The sequence below is a fragment of the Etheostoma cragini genome, chromosome 15, assembly GCF_013103735.1.
Source record: "Etheostoma cragini isolate CJK2018 chromosome 15, CSU_Ecrag_1.0, whole genome shotgun sequence".
Taxonomy (NCBI): Eukaryota; Metazoa; Chordata; class Actinopteri; order Perciformes; family Percidae; genus Etheostoma; species Etheostoma cragini.
In genome coordinates, this window is record NC_048421.1 from 14,477,852 (window position 1) to 14,494,789 (window position 16,938).

The window sequence follows — 16,938 nt, forward strand, 5'->3', positions numbered from 1 at the left end:
TTTGACCAGGTGGTGGCGATGGATTATGGATCACCGTGGTTAAAACAGTTGTTCCTGGGGGAGATGAATGTGTGTACCAGATTGAATGGTAATCCATTGAATTGTTTTTGAGCCTTTTTTTCCCCCCAAAGTCACATATGTCAACCTTATGATGGCGCAAGAGTTAGTCATGTCAAGGGACTTCCAAAGTCAGTAGGATTCTTCCTCTGGGAACCATTAATGTGTATAGATGAAGTGGGTGTTGATATATTTCACAAAATAAGTATAATATTGGACCTGTTTGTGATTCTAGATGAGGCATGAGGCTTCATCCATGAACGTCTGCACAAAAATTCATCCAGCAGTTAAGATGTTCAGTCTGGACAAAAGTAGTGGACGGACCAATATAATTATAATTTTCATTGTCATCCCTAGAGCTATGCCACAAGCATGACTAAAAACAAGACTGAGGTTGTAAATAAAACTGGAATCTTTCTTCAGGTTTTGTGGTTCTGTCAATAAAAAGACGATGCACAGCCATGTGAAGTCATTTGTCCCAGCTGGGTGGCTGGCCCACAAAGCTCACCCATGCCTCCAGCATGACAGTTTTACTCTAATGGCATGGGGTGCTCAGTGATTGGAAAGCGGAACAGTGGAATCCTAATGAGTGTAATGATTATCTCTGTGGCCAGCTGAGCCATTTACCCGGCTGGACTCGGTCTTTGGTGGATCTCATGCACGCTGCCTGCTGTTTGAGAAGCTATATATGAACAGAGAGGGGGACATTGTTTTTTGTCCTTAAAGGAGAATTCCAGTCGATTTCAACACGTAGCTCTGTTGTTTGTAAATTTGGAGTGTTGTCAGAAGAGAGAAAAATAAAAACAATCGCTGCTACCGACACTGTGTTATTATCCTACTGGAGTTATGACCCAGCAGGCTTGAACAGGGGAAGTTTTAAACGTATTTTTAGCCTCTAAACATGTTCAAAATGTCATTAAAAGTGCCTACCCATGTGCAGTGATTCCGTCCGAACACGGTGAATGTGACTGCTGTAGATATGACAGAAATACATGAAAGTTGTGGTAATTCAGCTGTGTTTAGTTCCTGTGTTGAGATGGGAGTTAAAGAACTCACAAAATACAACACAGAAAAGAGATAAAACAAAAATATGTAGGCTATCAATTTATGGATTAATATGGTAGTGTTTCCAAACTTACCTCACTTATAACTTATGTCCTGCTAGTTGTACTACAGCACTTACTTTAAAAAAAATAAGTATATGCTTATTTTTGAAAATATGTTTGTATCTCTTTTCTGTGTTGTAGTTTGTAGACGGTCCCGAAGCACTCCTTGCAGTATCAACACAGGAAATAAACAGAGCTGAATAAGCACAACTTTCACAGATTTTTGTCAAATCTACTGCAGTGTTCACTCGGAAGGAATCACTAAACATGGGTAGGCCCTTTTAATGACATTTTGAACATGTTTAGAGGCTAAAACCAAGATTAAAACTTGCCCTGTTTAAGCCTGTTGGGTGCTAACTCTAGCAGGAGGATAACACGGGGCAGGCAGCACCGATTATTTTCCTTTTTCTCGCTAGTGACAGCACTCCAAATTTACAAACAACAGACCTACATGTTGAAATTGACCCGAATTTTCCTTTTAAAGAGAAATATGTCCCATCCAGACGAGAGCTGAAACATCTTTTCACTACAGTGCTTCCTGAGAGCCAAACCTAAGTGTGTTTGTCTGCCTGTGCACATTTGTGTGGCTACCCACGCTGCACACTGCAATACACTTCATCTCAAGTGTCAACTCCAGCCATGTTGCTACCAAGTCATCCATTTCCTGTGAACTCTCTTTCCGTCTCTGTAGTTCTCTCTCTGCTTAGCACTTCTAATATTAGTCAGGTCTAATTGCTGTGTTGAGTGCTAACTAAAAAGCTAATTAGGCCAGTGATTTCTGGTTAAAGAGGACGCGGAAAGTGAACAGAGGGTTTCTATTACAGTAACTGTCCCCACCCAGACCTGACAGTGTTGGATTCGACTTCCGCTTTATTCCTTTATAAAAAGATCACAGGACAATACCTTTGTTTTCTTAACAGTCTGTTGGCTTAGTTCTTCTGTTTTTTGCTCCCACACTTGTGGCTCAGGAGGTGCAAGATTGTGTTTTGATGTTTGTCTTCAGCAATTTGTTAATAATTCCCGTAGGAAATGTTTGCTATTTCCAGAATGAGATTTGTGGAGGATTATGTTCCACCACAATGTATACCATCAAAGCAGTCGAATTTCAAACTTCTCTCTGAAATTTTTTTTTTTTCTTCTATTGTTGACTGATTCCCACCTCCATTTTAAACACGTGCCCTGAATCTGTAGGGATAGTGTGTACAGTAGTGTGTGTCTAGGTAAATGACACAGAGGTGCATAAGTAATAAGACATGCTTAAGATGATGTGTGACATCTGTATTCACTCAAACCCTCACAGTGAAAACGCAATACAGGATTTCCACACCAATCTACTGACTTTTGTGAAGTAATCTTGTTAAAAAACGTTCTGCCTTAAGGTTTCACACACTTTCATCTATTCGTTGGTGATTGAATGTTCCCCCTGCTTCCTCTGCCTTTTTTTTAATGTGGGCTGAGTGAACAAATTAAGCCCTAGCTTATTAAACAAGTGAGCCTTTAAATTACACAGACTGGCCTTGCATGCATGGGTGACTGTCAGAGCCCTCTCCCTGCCACCTCCAGCAAAAAACAAACAGATTAGGGAGGGGCTGCGCTTCACTGTCCCTTATGTTATTTCCATTTTCAGAGAGTGCCCTGATTTAACACCAATGTGTTCTAGAGTGCTGTAAGGATGAATATGATGTTGATGTACTGGGTATTGTGTACGTGCGTCATGTATTTTTTCATGTGTTTCATTAGGCAGAGGATAATGAAGGTGCATGCTGATGCAATTTCAAAAGCCTTTCTTCATAGAGGGGAGAGTTGTTTTTGTTGCACTTGATTGAGTTTGGATCTTGACAAATGTAGCAGCCTAGTTGTTGTCTTTCCTAAGTTGTTGATTGCTGTTGATCTGTACTTATTGTGTCTTGGAACCGTTTTATCTTGAACAGCAGACTCAGAGGATGTAGCTGTAGCTGCAGTTTTGTTTGTTCTGAGTGCTAGATGGTTGTATGTGGACATGAAACTACTGTACTCTGTATAGTTTGTCTCATTGAGACTTTACTGTGACTATTCTTATCCTCTCTGTCATTTGCATATTTAAACATCCCACTGTTTTTGTGAATGTATTTGAATGTAAGTGTGAATGGAATAATGCACACCGTTAAACCACAGTGTAATTAAACACTTTGATTGTGTTTTTATAATCATAAAAAAGCAGTTCTGTGTTTGAGGAAAAAACAATTAAGCTACAGTTGGAAGTAATTTTGAGCATTATTTGAAGACCTTTATCATATAATTGGAACCATTAAATATGTTGTTAGTAAAAATAAGTTGGAACAAGTTTTCTTTTGAGTTTGAGAACAGAACAAATGTGTATTCTTCACCAGTGACTTGGAATAATAATCAATTTTTCATGAACATAAACCTTTAGCGTTACTTAAAACTGCACTATTCCATTTGCTTTAAACCCTCCAAATACATACTTTGTGAGAATATATCACGGAAACAAATTCAGGACAGTAAACAAACTGCATCAATCCAACATTATGTTCATGAAAGTATGAAAAACTGTAATGTCAAAAGCTGCCATGCTTATGAGAAATGGGTTTATACAGAAAGGTTGTGTGATCCCATTAACCACACCATCTGTGTACATTTTGTACACATCTCAGTAGTATTTGTTGTAAAAGTTCCAAGCTACCTCACAACTTCTCACTCCATGTATTTCAATTTGGTTGTTGTTAAATCCTTCCTACTGAATTGCACCACATCTTTGGGGCACCATACAGCAGTTGGTAGTAAATGTCTCTGGTTTAATCGGTTTGAATCTGTAGTTGCTCTCCCAAAACACGTGCGTTATATTTCAAAATTGCAGTATTTATGCTAAGTAGTAAGGCTGTTTCCAAACTCCTCTGGGAACAAATGTTAAGATTTATGAAAGCGTTCTGACTCCCTTTAGATGGATAAAAACTCGGGGGTATTTTAGGTGGGTTTTAGAGCACTTTCTTTTGTCATTCAAGCTTGGGTTGATTTGGTAGAGTGTTGCTGTCTAATTTAAAAAAAGGAGCAGGAGGCTTTAGGAGGAGAATTAGTGTGGGAGAACAAACTCTCAGATCTGCCCTAGTTCTCCCAGGGCGTTGGGACCTGCAGTGTGGATGGGTGCCATCTTCCAACTCTGACACAGTGACCTCTATTCACTTTCATGTTCTGCCCACCACAAAAAACTGGGGCCCCTGTTCTTAATAAATGAGATCAATAGATTAAGTTTATATTTACACCTACTAAAGTGAATTATGCACTAAATTGCCGTAGTTGCTGTAAATTACCAGGTGAAAGTACATCTAGCAGTCAGGGTTAAAATTATAAAAAGTGAAATGAAAAGATGTCTAAATTACATATAATTGTTGTTTTAATATAATTCTAATAGGAAACACTCAGTAATGAAACATTGTCATTGCAATCAAGAAGCCTAAACATAAAAAAAACCTTTGCTTTCTGACCGCGGTGGGAAATCTATAGCAGGAAAAGTTAACCGCCTCAGATGTCATGTTTATGTTTATGGAGAAGGAGAGCCAGAAATTGAGTCGAATATTTTTGAGAGGTGCAGGTCAGGCCGCGGCACAGGGTCCGGCGTCAGTCCTTGTTTCAACATACCTACATACATGACCACGGCATAGATTTTACGCAGAAGTATAAGTCACGCGCAAGGCCAGACCCTACAGGTGAATGGGGTACAACGTTTAACCAATAGTTAATTGAATTTGGACTTTGTTGAATACTTACATTAAGACAATTAGCTTTTTTTATCACTCCATAATTTAAAAAAATTTAATTTCTAGTTCAAATCTAATCTAGTGTTCACAAGTTCCCTAGTTCTAAAGGTACTATACCTAAAATGCTTGATGAAAATGCAGCTTAGGTGCTACTGAAGTGTTACATGAGATTGTTTGATGCAGAAGAAATGCCGATCTTAAATGATAAAATCTAGGATAATTCCACAAAAAGGATTAAAACTTGAATGTAGCACAAACAAGTCCTGTATCATTGAACAGGGGTCATGATGTTGTGTTTGAATAGAGGTCCCATGCTGGTTAACTGGCTGTTACGGATATGTATCATGCTATTGCAACACAATTCAGAAAACAACTTTTAATGAAAAACTGAGCGTTGATTTTTCTGTTTAACAATATTAGGAGCAAAAAAAAAAAATCAGCTGCTGGGTTTAAAAACACCCATATCACCATTTGTTTTTATTGAAACAGAAGTTCTCTTTATTAACAAGTATTCACTGTTATTTTCTATACCACATTTTTCAGACATATTCATGTCTAAATGCTATTGTCTGTTGTGCTTGTCATGTTGTTACAGCTAGTGCAACTCCAGATCCCTGGCATAATACAAGCAATTGCCTTTTGACTATTTTTTATTGTTGCCATCTCCCATTAAATGAAAGGACCATTAGCTGACTGGGGTCCTGCAGCCCCAGCTCAGGCCATAAGCCTCTATACTGAAGATAAAAGGTAAGCAGAACCCATATAGAAATATTGGAGTATGTATACCTAGGAAGCTGTGACCAATCTCTCAAAAAGTCATTCCATTCATATAATCAAAACAGCTTCCTAAAATACATTTAGGCTCATCCAGGTACGTCAACAGAGTCGGTTATACCTTGATTTCTGATTCTGCCACATTGTCAGACTGTAATAACTATGACATTGTTGTGGGTGTGTGTGTGTTTGTGTGTGTGTGTGTGTGTGTGTGTGTTGTGTGTTGTGTGTACTAAAACCAGAATAATCCACCAGGAAATGCTTAGCTGCAAGGCTTTAGTTTGACATTTTGGAGGAGTTGAGTATCCAAGAGGCACAGATGTGGAAACGTGGACATAGAAAAGTGTCTTAAATAGAGGCTCTGTCTTTTATCCCTTACAATTGTTGGATATCTCCTGGTGTAGCCATGTTGGCTACAGTATGATGACAATAGACCCCATGAAGAGTAGCTGTTGCCAGGGAAACAATGAATGGGGACCCCATTGAACACTAATAATGTACACTTGTATTTGTCACTGTTTTGTTTCTGATCACCCTTCTACATTGATGGCCCAGTCAAAACAGCAGGTGCCCTACCCATTGACTGGCATGTTAATCAGGTTGGATTAGACCTCAATTGAGTACAAATGTTTTGGAAAATGGTTTGAATTACATGCTAAGCCTCCTACTGGCCTGTAATCCACTGCCCTTAGCTTGGAAGAGTCACCCGCAGGCTAAAGTGTGTGCCGTTTTTGTCCATGTGCCAGCATGTGTGTGAGCCCCACACTTTCTCCACATATGAACAAATCCTAATTGCAAACACATCCACATCACTGTCAAGTTTCTTTGCCCTGGGAGTGACTTCATGTCAGGCTCTCCTGAACAGACACATTAAATAACCAGAATAACATAACTGATGTGTGGAGGGATTGGAGGGAGTCAGAAAATTATGAAAAGATCTGATGGGCTTAAGGCATCCCCTTGGTGTTTTGAGCGACATGTAATCAACGTGTTTGTCCCCTCTGAGCCACAGACGGCATGGATGAAGATAGTCTTGATGGCAAAGCAATAGATCAGTATCTCAGGGACAGTTTACCCCCACACCCATCACACATTAAACTGGCTTTGAGAGAGTTGTTTTTATCCCTTTCCTGTCACTCATTTCTTATACAACCTCTTAAACCTCTCTAACAAAGCAAATTTTTAAAAAATCCCTTTGGCCACATCCCTGCTCTTGCTGCTTATTGCCTCTGCTCCAGGTGGCAGAGGTTACATTATTATAATGATTAACAAATGGTTAAGTAATCTGCAGGGAGAGGACTCAAATTCCCTCAATGGATGAGACGAAGGTGAAATGTTTAGCCATTCAAAAACTGGGTTTGTGCCTGAAAGGTGTAAGAAAGGAAAGCAAATGGTGCAAAGCTCTGAATTCTTAGCTTCTCAAGTGTTGCTGTGTCTGACAGCAGAAGACTGTGATTGTCCTTGTCTTAAATGTAAATATTAGGGAACATGAAAGTATTACAAAATGTTGTGTCATCAGAGCAGCATACAGGGAAAGAAATAAAAGTCAATGGTTTAAAGTTAGAGTCTAAAAAAGTATATTAATAAAGCTAATAACTTGGATAGGAGTAGGTCAAGGGGCTGAGACAGTCACTCAGACTGATGAGAGAAAATTAAACAGTAAGAGACGTTACACTTTAGGGTGCAAATCTCATGATATAAGACAGGGTCCTGCATAAAGACCCTGAGGCAGCTGTCAGGAGTGAGACAACTTTACTCCAATCCGCTAAAATCTATAATCTGCCATACCAAAGTTTGTCAATAAAAAAAAACAAAAATCTAAAAGAAAAACCTCTCAGAAAGCCATGATGATATGGTGAACTCAATAATACATTTACATTACTGTTATTTCCATACATTCTTTATTTCGGCATCATATTTTAACTCAAAATGAATTCAGATTAAGGCATTATAATCTGATCACTAGTTTGATTCTTAAATCAAACCACATAAGAACTAATCAGTTTTTTTTTTAAGTGATTCTTCTTTAGTAAGGCCCATTGTTTTGGCCACTCTGAAAAAAATCCACACACTCAAATGAAAACAGTTTTGTAGTAATGGTAAAAAAAACAAAAACAGGAAAGCTGTTACTGTATGGAGTTTTAACCTAAAATGTAGGTAGCATTTTCAATGTGGTTTGCCCCACAAACCAGATTTCAACAAATTCATTAGGGTGATTTAGCAATCTTAGTGACAAATATCTGAAAAGCTACGTAACTATGTATGCCAATTAAAATTTAAAAAAATAAAAAAGTTAGAGGCATGTGGGCTCTACAGGTTTTTGTGATTTGGCTGAATTTACGCTTTCATAAGAATCTGTGTGAGGTGAAGCAGGGAGCTGCTGGGAAAAAAAGCAACAAGGCAGTTCTTAGAAAGAGAGAAGGAGAGAGAGAGAGAGAGAGAGAGATGAGCACAAAGAACTGAACAGGCACACACATACAGATGCCTCATAAATAGATAGTGCGGTCATTTGAAAATAAGTGTTGTCCTTGCGACAAACAGAATGACCTTCCTCCTTGGAGGAGAGGGGTTATTCTCTTTCATGCATAATTAGTCGTGTGTGTGTGTCAGAGGTGCTCATCAGTCCTGGACTACCGTACGATGGCATCTCATTTCTATGAGACAGAAATCTTGTGTCAGGAACGGCACTCATTTTGTCATTTTTTTTCACCTGCTCATTCATGTTGTTGTCTCTTCTTCCATCGCTCCTTTTTCCCTCACAATCTAAGTCTCTCAGTGACGAAGAGACACAATCAGAGACACTCTTTGACTGACAGTATTTAGTGTTGAAAAAGTGATTTAATTTCTCTCCTCTATTATTAACTGTTGTGCAAAATAGGTTGTAATGGCCACCATTCTCCTACTGTGTGCTCCCTGTCTATGCACATACTGTTCCATACTGTGATCCAGGTAGTTAATGGTGAACAACTTTTCACCCACCGTGGTGCTTAATGTACCTTTTTCACCGCTGTCCCATACATCATCCTCGTCGTCGTTATCGGGATTATTTTGACAGCCGCAGCATTACTGTGCTAGTTGTGTATCATAGTCACACACCATAACCTTTTCACGTCATCTCGCTGTGATCTATTTTATGGTTACTACTGATGAAAAATGAATACTGATATTTTCTAATTAAAGACGCTAGTAAATAGAGTGAAGGCTGTGGGTCAGCTCAGGCCAACTGGTCAGAAGTAGTGTATTTAGTCAGTGAGTTTTTGGAACATGATGCGCAAAGCACATGGACGGAGAGCAGATAGGTGTGTTATTCTGAATTGGTGATTAAGACGTTTCTTTGGATATACAGTATGGATGTTGTTGCTTCTGTTGTTGCTCGGATCTCTTGTTTTACTACGATCTTGCAGCACATAATACAGAAGGAGCTTCTGAAGACAAGTGTGTAATGCATCAGTTAATTAAAGAAATAATAGGCAGTATTTTACTAAACGAAACAATGTATAGACTAATGCACAAATAATCTCTCTCTCAATCATCGCCAATGAACCACCAGACGTGTGTGGTTGTGTCTGTATCTGCAGAGCTCCTGGCCCTTTGCCTGTAGTTTCTCTTTTCTTCTTTTTGATTGTGGGTCAATGTGTTCTTGAGCAAGACACTGAACACCAAGTTGCTCCTGGTGGGCAGGCCAGCGTCTTGCATGGTAGCTTGGCTTGGTTGTATGAATGTGTGTGTGAATTTTTGTTCTCTGTACTCATTCATGATCCAACAATGTGGCACCTTCTCGGAGAGGTGTGGGTGTGTTCATTTGTACTTCAGAATATAACTGTCTTGTTGAAAATAAGGTTCTATTCCTCTGATTCAAGGCATTTGTCGGCACTCCTTGTCTTCCTTTCCTCTCTACCTTGCTCGACCACCCCATGCTCTCTCTCTTGCTGGCCCTGATCCGTGGAGGAGGGACCAACGTTGAACGCTGTGTGTTTACAAACTGTGAGCAATACTTACTACATATTACAACTTAATCATTATAGATGTCAATGAAAATTTCATTTGTCGTCATTTAAGCTTCATTTGTTCAAAAGACATACATATAAGTAGTACAGTGTGTGTTGGCCCTAAACAAACAGGGTGTCTGCCAAAATCTTACAAAGGGAAATATTCCCATTCCTCTGCTGTTCTCAGTTTTAAGGAAAATGTGTGGATCCCATATCAGTCAATAAGAAGTCAGTTGCAAGTGTTCTTTTGCGAACCAGTTTCATGGCATCATTATGTTGTCTCCGTGCCTACTGTGGCTGCCCCAAATATGAAAAGGGGCCGTGGCTTGAAAGAACCCAGCTGAACGGCCTTAGGCTGTTAACACAAACATATTTGCTGATGAACTTGACGAAGAAGCTCATTAAAAAAGGAGATTTTACAGCAGGAGGAGAAATTGTTGGATCCCTTTTAATTTGGACCAGCAGAGGTGTGGAGGATGCTGTCATAAATTTGTGCTGAATTTTCTGTGCAAACATCTGGAGGGCGGAAAGTCTCACGCCAAACCTTTTTATTTTGTTGACTTTTTTTATCAGCTTTCAAATCTATCTGCCCATACATGCTGAGTGATAAGATGCTGTTGGATTGCTAATATTGTGGGATGGATGGTATAGACTTCATGACTAACCTCATGACTAATCCCAATAAGCAAGAAACAGGATGCTGTTGAAACAGCTCTGGTTTTCCTGAGCTTGAATTTCTCAATCTTTGCTCTCTTCCTCCGTAAAGCAGCACTTATCATTACACATCATTATTTGATTTTTATATAAAAGGCAAACATATACAGTATCATTCTGACACTAGTTGATAATCCTCTGACAGGTGGCCTGCAGGGTTTAAGCTCCAGGGATGGCTGTTGTCCCAGGGAGTGAGATTGAGTTCTGGCATCTCTTATCTCTGTGTTTGCCAGAATGATTTTTTTTTTTTTTACTGTCATGTCTGTTTCTCTGTGTGACCATTGAGCAGCAAGTGTGTGAAGTCAGAGTTAGACTAAACAAATTGAATTCTTTTCCAGCAAAACCCCAAGAATCGATTAAAACAAACTGGACAGCAGGTGTGACTGTCTCGCAGTACAGGGCCTGAAGTTAATCAGAGTTTTGCTGGTAGCTGCTGATGATTTTTAAGTTGCCCACGCCCAAGCTTGATCCAAGCCAAGGCCAACATTCAGAGTGACTGTACAGCCATATATCACACAGCACCTAAGTATTCTCCTGCTGTGACACCCAGTGACATTTTCACTTGTCACCACTGTATCCACTGATCCATCACACAATTCTAAGAGTGCATCCTGTGGCTATAGTGGAACAACAACAACAGCAGCTCATACTTGTGTCACACTGACCCACTGGTTTGTTAAACATCTGGTAACCAACCAGGTTGGAGAGGTTACTTAGAAGATGTATTGCATTACAATGCAATACATTGGTCATATGTTCTGTTACAGTATTTTTGATGTTGGCACCGCATTGTCTCAGTTTTTGTGGGTAAATCATTAAACAATAGACATTCCACTTCAGGGATTGGTCCGTTGCTGTCGGAAATTTAGCAAATCCTGCAAATTGGCCCAAAGTTCCAATAACTTATTTTGAATATTTGAGTGTTTAACCATTACCCATCTCCCAGGGCCTATTGTCTACACCCCACTTTGCTCTAAAGTATTTCATGTACAGTAGGTCCGGTATATTCGTGCCCTCACTTTAAACTTGCTCATTAACACCTCTTTTCTCAGCTTCTACAAGTTGAGCCTCTTCTTCTAAATAGCTCTTAGTAAGTTTATTCCTCTGCTGTGGTTCATCGTGTGCTCGATGAGCTCCAGTTGGCTCTGTCACTACCACCAAGATAGTGATGGAGTGGCCCCCTGATCCTAGCTGTTATCCCATATAACATATACATAACCAACAGCGAATTGTCTGTACACTCAAACAGAGCATGCAAACTGTTTAGTGCCGAGTGTTGAATAATTGATAAAACTATTTTCCTGCTGGAGTCATTGCGGCGGTTATAGCTGTTGTGGAGGCCAAAGCGGACTGTTTTGTTATTAATAGCCCGGTAATTGCGAGTGGCAACCTGATTGATTCACTTCACTTCCTGTGAGAGCAATTGACGACACATTATCACAAATCGTACATAATCATGCAAATATGTGCTTTTTCACACAAGCCCTTTTTATATATATACACACACACACACTTTCTCCTCTGTGTCTTTCACATGCTGATAGGAAGATGTGCCAGCGATTCCGAAGAGGGAGGGGAAGGATGCGCGAGTGTGTGTTGTGTAGAAATACAGCTGGTGATTTTCGCACTACATCATTTCATTACACACAGACATGCTGCAAAGTCTTTCCTCATGAGCCTAGTCTGACCCCAATCTTTACAGGTCCCTTGACCTTCTCACAATAGACAGAACATTGGCAACATGCTCAAAGGCAACAAAACAGGCTTAAATAAGGTTAGTGCTGCACCAAGTGACGAGTCAGACGTGATAATTAGCTGTTCAGAGATGGATCTTGTCACAGTGCAAGGAGGAATGTTGAGGGGAAACTAACATGGTTCAAAGGTCAGGCTAGTTTGTCTTTTACAGTTTTGTTAATTTAAAGACATCTCCAGAAGGACTTTAACAAAGTGTCTGGTGTGTTTACATTGTGTGCATGGAAATCTGTGTGTTGAAATTACACTTAATCAATCATGACCCAACCACAGTGTCCGCCAGACTAGTCATGTTACTGTGCACTAAAAGATTGCGTGTGATCAGGAAAACACACAGATGTTACTGAAAGCTGATTTATGACAGAATGTGTCTATTCATTTGCCTGCCTTGCTGCCTCGCTTTAGCTTGTCAACTCTGACCGTGTTAATGGACCTTTTTTTGGAAAGCATCCAAACACAAAATGAGCCTGCAGTCGTTCTGTCAGAGGGGTTAAAAATAAGATACACTTCCTCATCAAACATTTGGCATGGATGAAACGCAGATTGCGGGAGCGTGCCTGATGCCATTCACCCTACACCCTCACTCCCACTGCTCGTCATCACTGCCTTTACTTTCGTAGTCTCTGCAGGGGCAACCAAGTGTAGACACGCTCTGATTGGCACATTATGAGCATAGGCTCAATCACTTGCTCCCATACAACCTTAGACCTGATTATAATATCTGTCACACATATGCAGGGGATACACAGGGTAGCAGATGCAGTTCCAAAATGTGTGACACCCACTCATGACTGCACAAAAATGAATGTCCGGTCACCTAACTCCTTGCATAAAACGGTAATACTTCAACTAAATGGATTAGCTTTGAAGATTAAACTTCATGCAGATTATGCTGATTATAATTAGATCAAATGCAGACACTGTAAAGCCAAAGAGCCACGGACAAATATTATTATGTGCAGCAGGGGTGTTCACATGGTCTGTGAGTCGTGTGTGTCTTTGTGGTGGGTGGGATGCATGGTGAACTAAAGTACTGTGTGTTGTTAGAGCTCTTTTTTTAAAGGTCCAACTGAAATCAACTCAGTAGGGACTGTACCTACCTTTATATCCACTTTTACAGCATTGTTTTCCTTTAACCTGATTTTCTCTCCTTTAGGCAAAAAGGCAGTTACTTCATGTCCTATGGTCATGTGATAAGTCCAGGAATTTTGGACCGGGAACTGGAAACTGTTGAGTACAAAAAAGGCAATTCAAGAAACTTATTTCTTATTTTTACATGATTGAATCTTATGTAAATCAATAGTCGTTTTAAGCACTATTTGCAATGATAAACCTTTGTTAAGGTTAAAGTATGCCAGTAATAAAACAGCATTTTGTTTTATTTTATTGAACTTGTTAAAGGCACAATCTTTGTTTTAAAAAGTTTTTAAAAAGTTTTACTCTAACTGAAGATTATTAGAGATTATATATAAAAGTAATATTACGTTTAAAATACGGTCAACTTGAAACCTATCTAAACAATAAAAAAACGTATCAAGGTTTTCTGGCCTGCAACTCCACTCTCTTCAACCCGGTGTTTGGCAGCAGAAAGCAGCTCTTTTTTTGCTACCTACCTACTAATACTACCCGCCCAGCACCAAACTGCAGACCAACAAAATTATCAACTAGCTGTAAATAATGGAACATTTAGCAGCTAATTAGCCCAATATTCTTTCAGCAATTAATACTGAACACACTGTATACATTCATCAGCTGGCCAGAAACATGACTCCAAATGAATGGTAATATAGATCTATAAATAATTGTTTATCATTTCAACTCTGTAAGTTAATATGGAAATGTTGTGTTTTCAACTTGTTCTAAAGGACTTTAGTTTATTTTGTTGGATAGGCCTACTACAGTTGCTCTGGATTACACAATATTTTGCTTGCATGAAGAAGGGATTTTTGCAGTGTACATAAAGCATATGTTAAACCACTCTCTTTACTATTCTTCTTGTGCTACTTTCAGTCACTGTACTCATCTCCCCAGCATCTAGATGCTCCACTAATCACTTTTTTTTCGTGGTTGTGTGTCCCTGTTAGTAGCATGGCTACATACATTAACTCTCAGTTCTGGGCAAGTAATCCTTCCTCTTGTCGGAGCTGTAACTGAGAGTGTGAAGGGGACTGATGGATGCAGGGGCAGCTTATTGGCAAGGACAGCTTGCATGCCAGCATCAACACCATGGTTGATCCCAGATAATACGGTTGGATACCCACTCTCAGACACCCACACACACACACACACACACACACACACACACACACACACACACACACACACACACACACAGGTGGACATGCAAATCACACTCACTCACCCACATGCTGAAACAGCATTTCCGCAGCAGCAGTTTGGCTCTTTATCTCCCTTTATTGGGACAGCCCTGCCTTTGGTCTTTCCTCTGAGACAACTTTCTGCAGCACTGATGGCGCGTGTCTGTCATATTCCATTTGGGAATGTGCATAATGTTTTTTTTTTTTATGTAGTATGTCTCATTTGAAATCACAGTTCTGCTATGTTCAGACAGCCATTTTGCTTTCTTTCATGTAAAAATCCCACATTTGATGCCCGATGCTTTGAGTCAAAGTTGCTCCGCTGTTTGTGTGCTTGTTTCATAAATTCCACCCCTCACTAAATTACATTTGATGACAATGGAGCAGGCAATTTGTCAGTGTGTCTAACCGCATGTGAGGGAGAGCGACTCAGCTCTGTGTGTCTAATGAATTTCCTCCTACAGAACTAATGTCATTAAGGACAGGTAGGAATGAGGCTAATGCAATCAAATCCTTGCAGTAATTACAACTCTCCACAGTTGGGCCCAGATACGCCATACCAATGAAAAGAAGCAGATCATTATTCGTGCTTATATACGGCACCGGCATCAGTGGATGCGATCAGGTAAAGTTATACTTCAGCATACTTCAACTGATACTTTGAAGATCATGTAAAAAAAATAGTGACATAACACCTTAAGCTATTGTAAGGCTGTTACTGCAGTTTGCCCTATAATGCATCACAATGGCAATTTTAAACGTGCAATGACAGTTTTAAAACAGAGCACTGACGTGATGTGCAGCTGGAAAAGACAAACATGGCTATATATATGTCATGGCAGCAGGGGTCCCTATGTTCCCTCCCTCTCTATCCCAACTAAGGTGATATGTTTAGGTAATTCTTGTGTAAGTGTGTGGTTAAAACATCATGGTTTCCTCAGTTTTACTGTACATGAGAGGCTGTGTGAGAGGATTTCGGCTGCTCCCAGAGGCAGTTCCTAGCCGCAGGTGCCAGCTGATTCACTGTGGTGTACTTTTATTCACTGAGTTAGAATCATCCACCCACTTTAAAAAATATTGGTGGGATAAGATGTTTACATGGAGGGAGGAGTTTGTGCACGTATGTTTGTCCTTTTGTGTGATCAAACTGTGTGTTGTGTGTGTGTAGGAATGTGCAAGCAGAGAAAGAAGTTCCTTAAGACATTTTTTTTAATTTGAGTATAATAAAACAGTGCTGCACCTGTCCTTCTTACAAATTTTTTCTGTCCTGAAGGCAATCTGTTTCCTCCCATCTCCATCAGTCATACTATCAAGGCAAGGGCTGCCTCTCTGTTGTCTGCATCCAATACTTGTTTGTCACACAAGCTGTGTGGGAAAATTACATAGTTTTTACTGAAGCGTCAAAGCTCTACACATAACTTTTGGAGCGTAATAGACAATAATTGCACTGGTGTTTTAGAGAAGGAGATGAGTTAATAGAGGCACATTACTCTTACAGAGCCTTTTTTATCACTTTAAAATATATACAGGGTTAGAGTCTCTTTTCTAAAAGCAAAAATCCAACTACTATACCTGCGAAAACCATGTCCTATCAGCTCTGAATTAATCCCGTTATCCAGGCATCTGACGAATCTCACAACACCGCTTGTATCTTGATACAGCTGGGCGTAAATTTATAGTTACAATTAAACTAGCGTGACGACTTTCCTCTGGGATGGTGGACTGAATTTAGGGTAAAAGGTAGTGAAGGGAAACCAGTGCGAGTTGGTACCAACGATGCTTAAGTCACCGGTAGCAAATGTCCTTGATGCGTCTTCTGAATCTGGTCATCAGAATACCTCGGCGTATCACAAGCATCACCGACAGGGCCCTCAAACTGCCAGCTTTTTGTTTAACACTTCAGCCAACAGACCGCTCCAACAAGCAACCATTTTTTTTGTCACACACAGCAAACATCTCCTCATTATCCCCTAGCTACCTGTCCCCTGAACATACTGTAATAAAACGCGGCCTCTGTAGACAGCCCAGACTCCACAAACGGCACAAAAAACAAACCGCGCTAACCTGCACCCCGAAATATAAACAGCGTTCCAACTAATAACCGACATGAAGGATTGGGGGCAGGGGTCGGGAGTTAGTGTGCGGAAGTGAGGGGGAGGGGCAAGCGTTTCTTTTTGAAAATACAAAGTGACATCAACATCGCTTGGATTAATTTCTTAAAGGTGCTCTAACTTGTTCAGCAGGCAGAAACTGACAAGAGGTTAAAAGCACACACTATTAACACCTCCTAAATAGGCATTTTGGACCAAAATGTTTGTCCTGCAGACTAAATACTGTGCTTCTTCAAATGTGTGTACAACTGTGTATGTGTGTGTTTGTGTGTGTGTGTGTGTGTGTATGTGTGTGTATGTATGGATGTGTGTGTGTGATTGTCTGTCTGTCTCTCTGTCTGTCTGTCTCTCTGTGTGTGGGG

General features: G+C 40.0%; 1 protein-coding gene across 4 annotated transcripts in view; it reads left to right on the forward strand.

The window, feature by feature from the left end:
• Nucleotides 1-16,938, forward strand: part of znf385c (zinc finger protein 385C) — a 147,646-nt gene that overhangs the window by 35,557 nt on the left and 95,151 nt on the right. Inside the window, exon 1 of one of the 4 annotated variants that reach the window (XM_034894812.1) lies at nt 9,600-9,676. The exons of the other annotated variants lie outside the window; for them this stretch is intronic. Coding sequence (XP_034750703.1) covers nt 9,607-9,676 — 70 coding nt within the window. The 5' untranslated portion in view covers nt 9,600-9,606. Of the gene's footprint in view, nt 1-9,599; nt 9,677-16,938 lie in introns of those variants that run through there. 4 annotated transcript variants of the gene reach the window in all.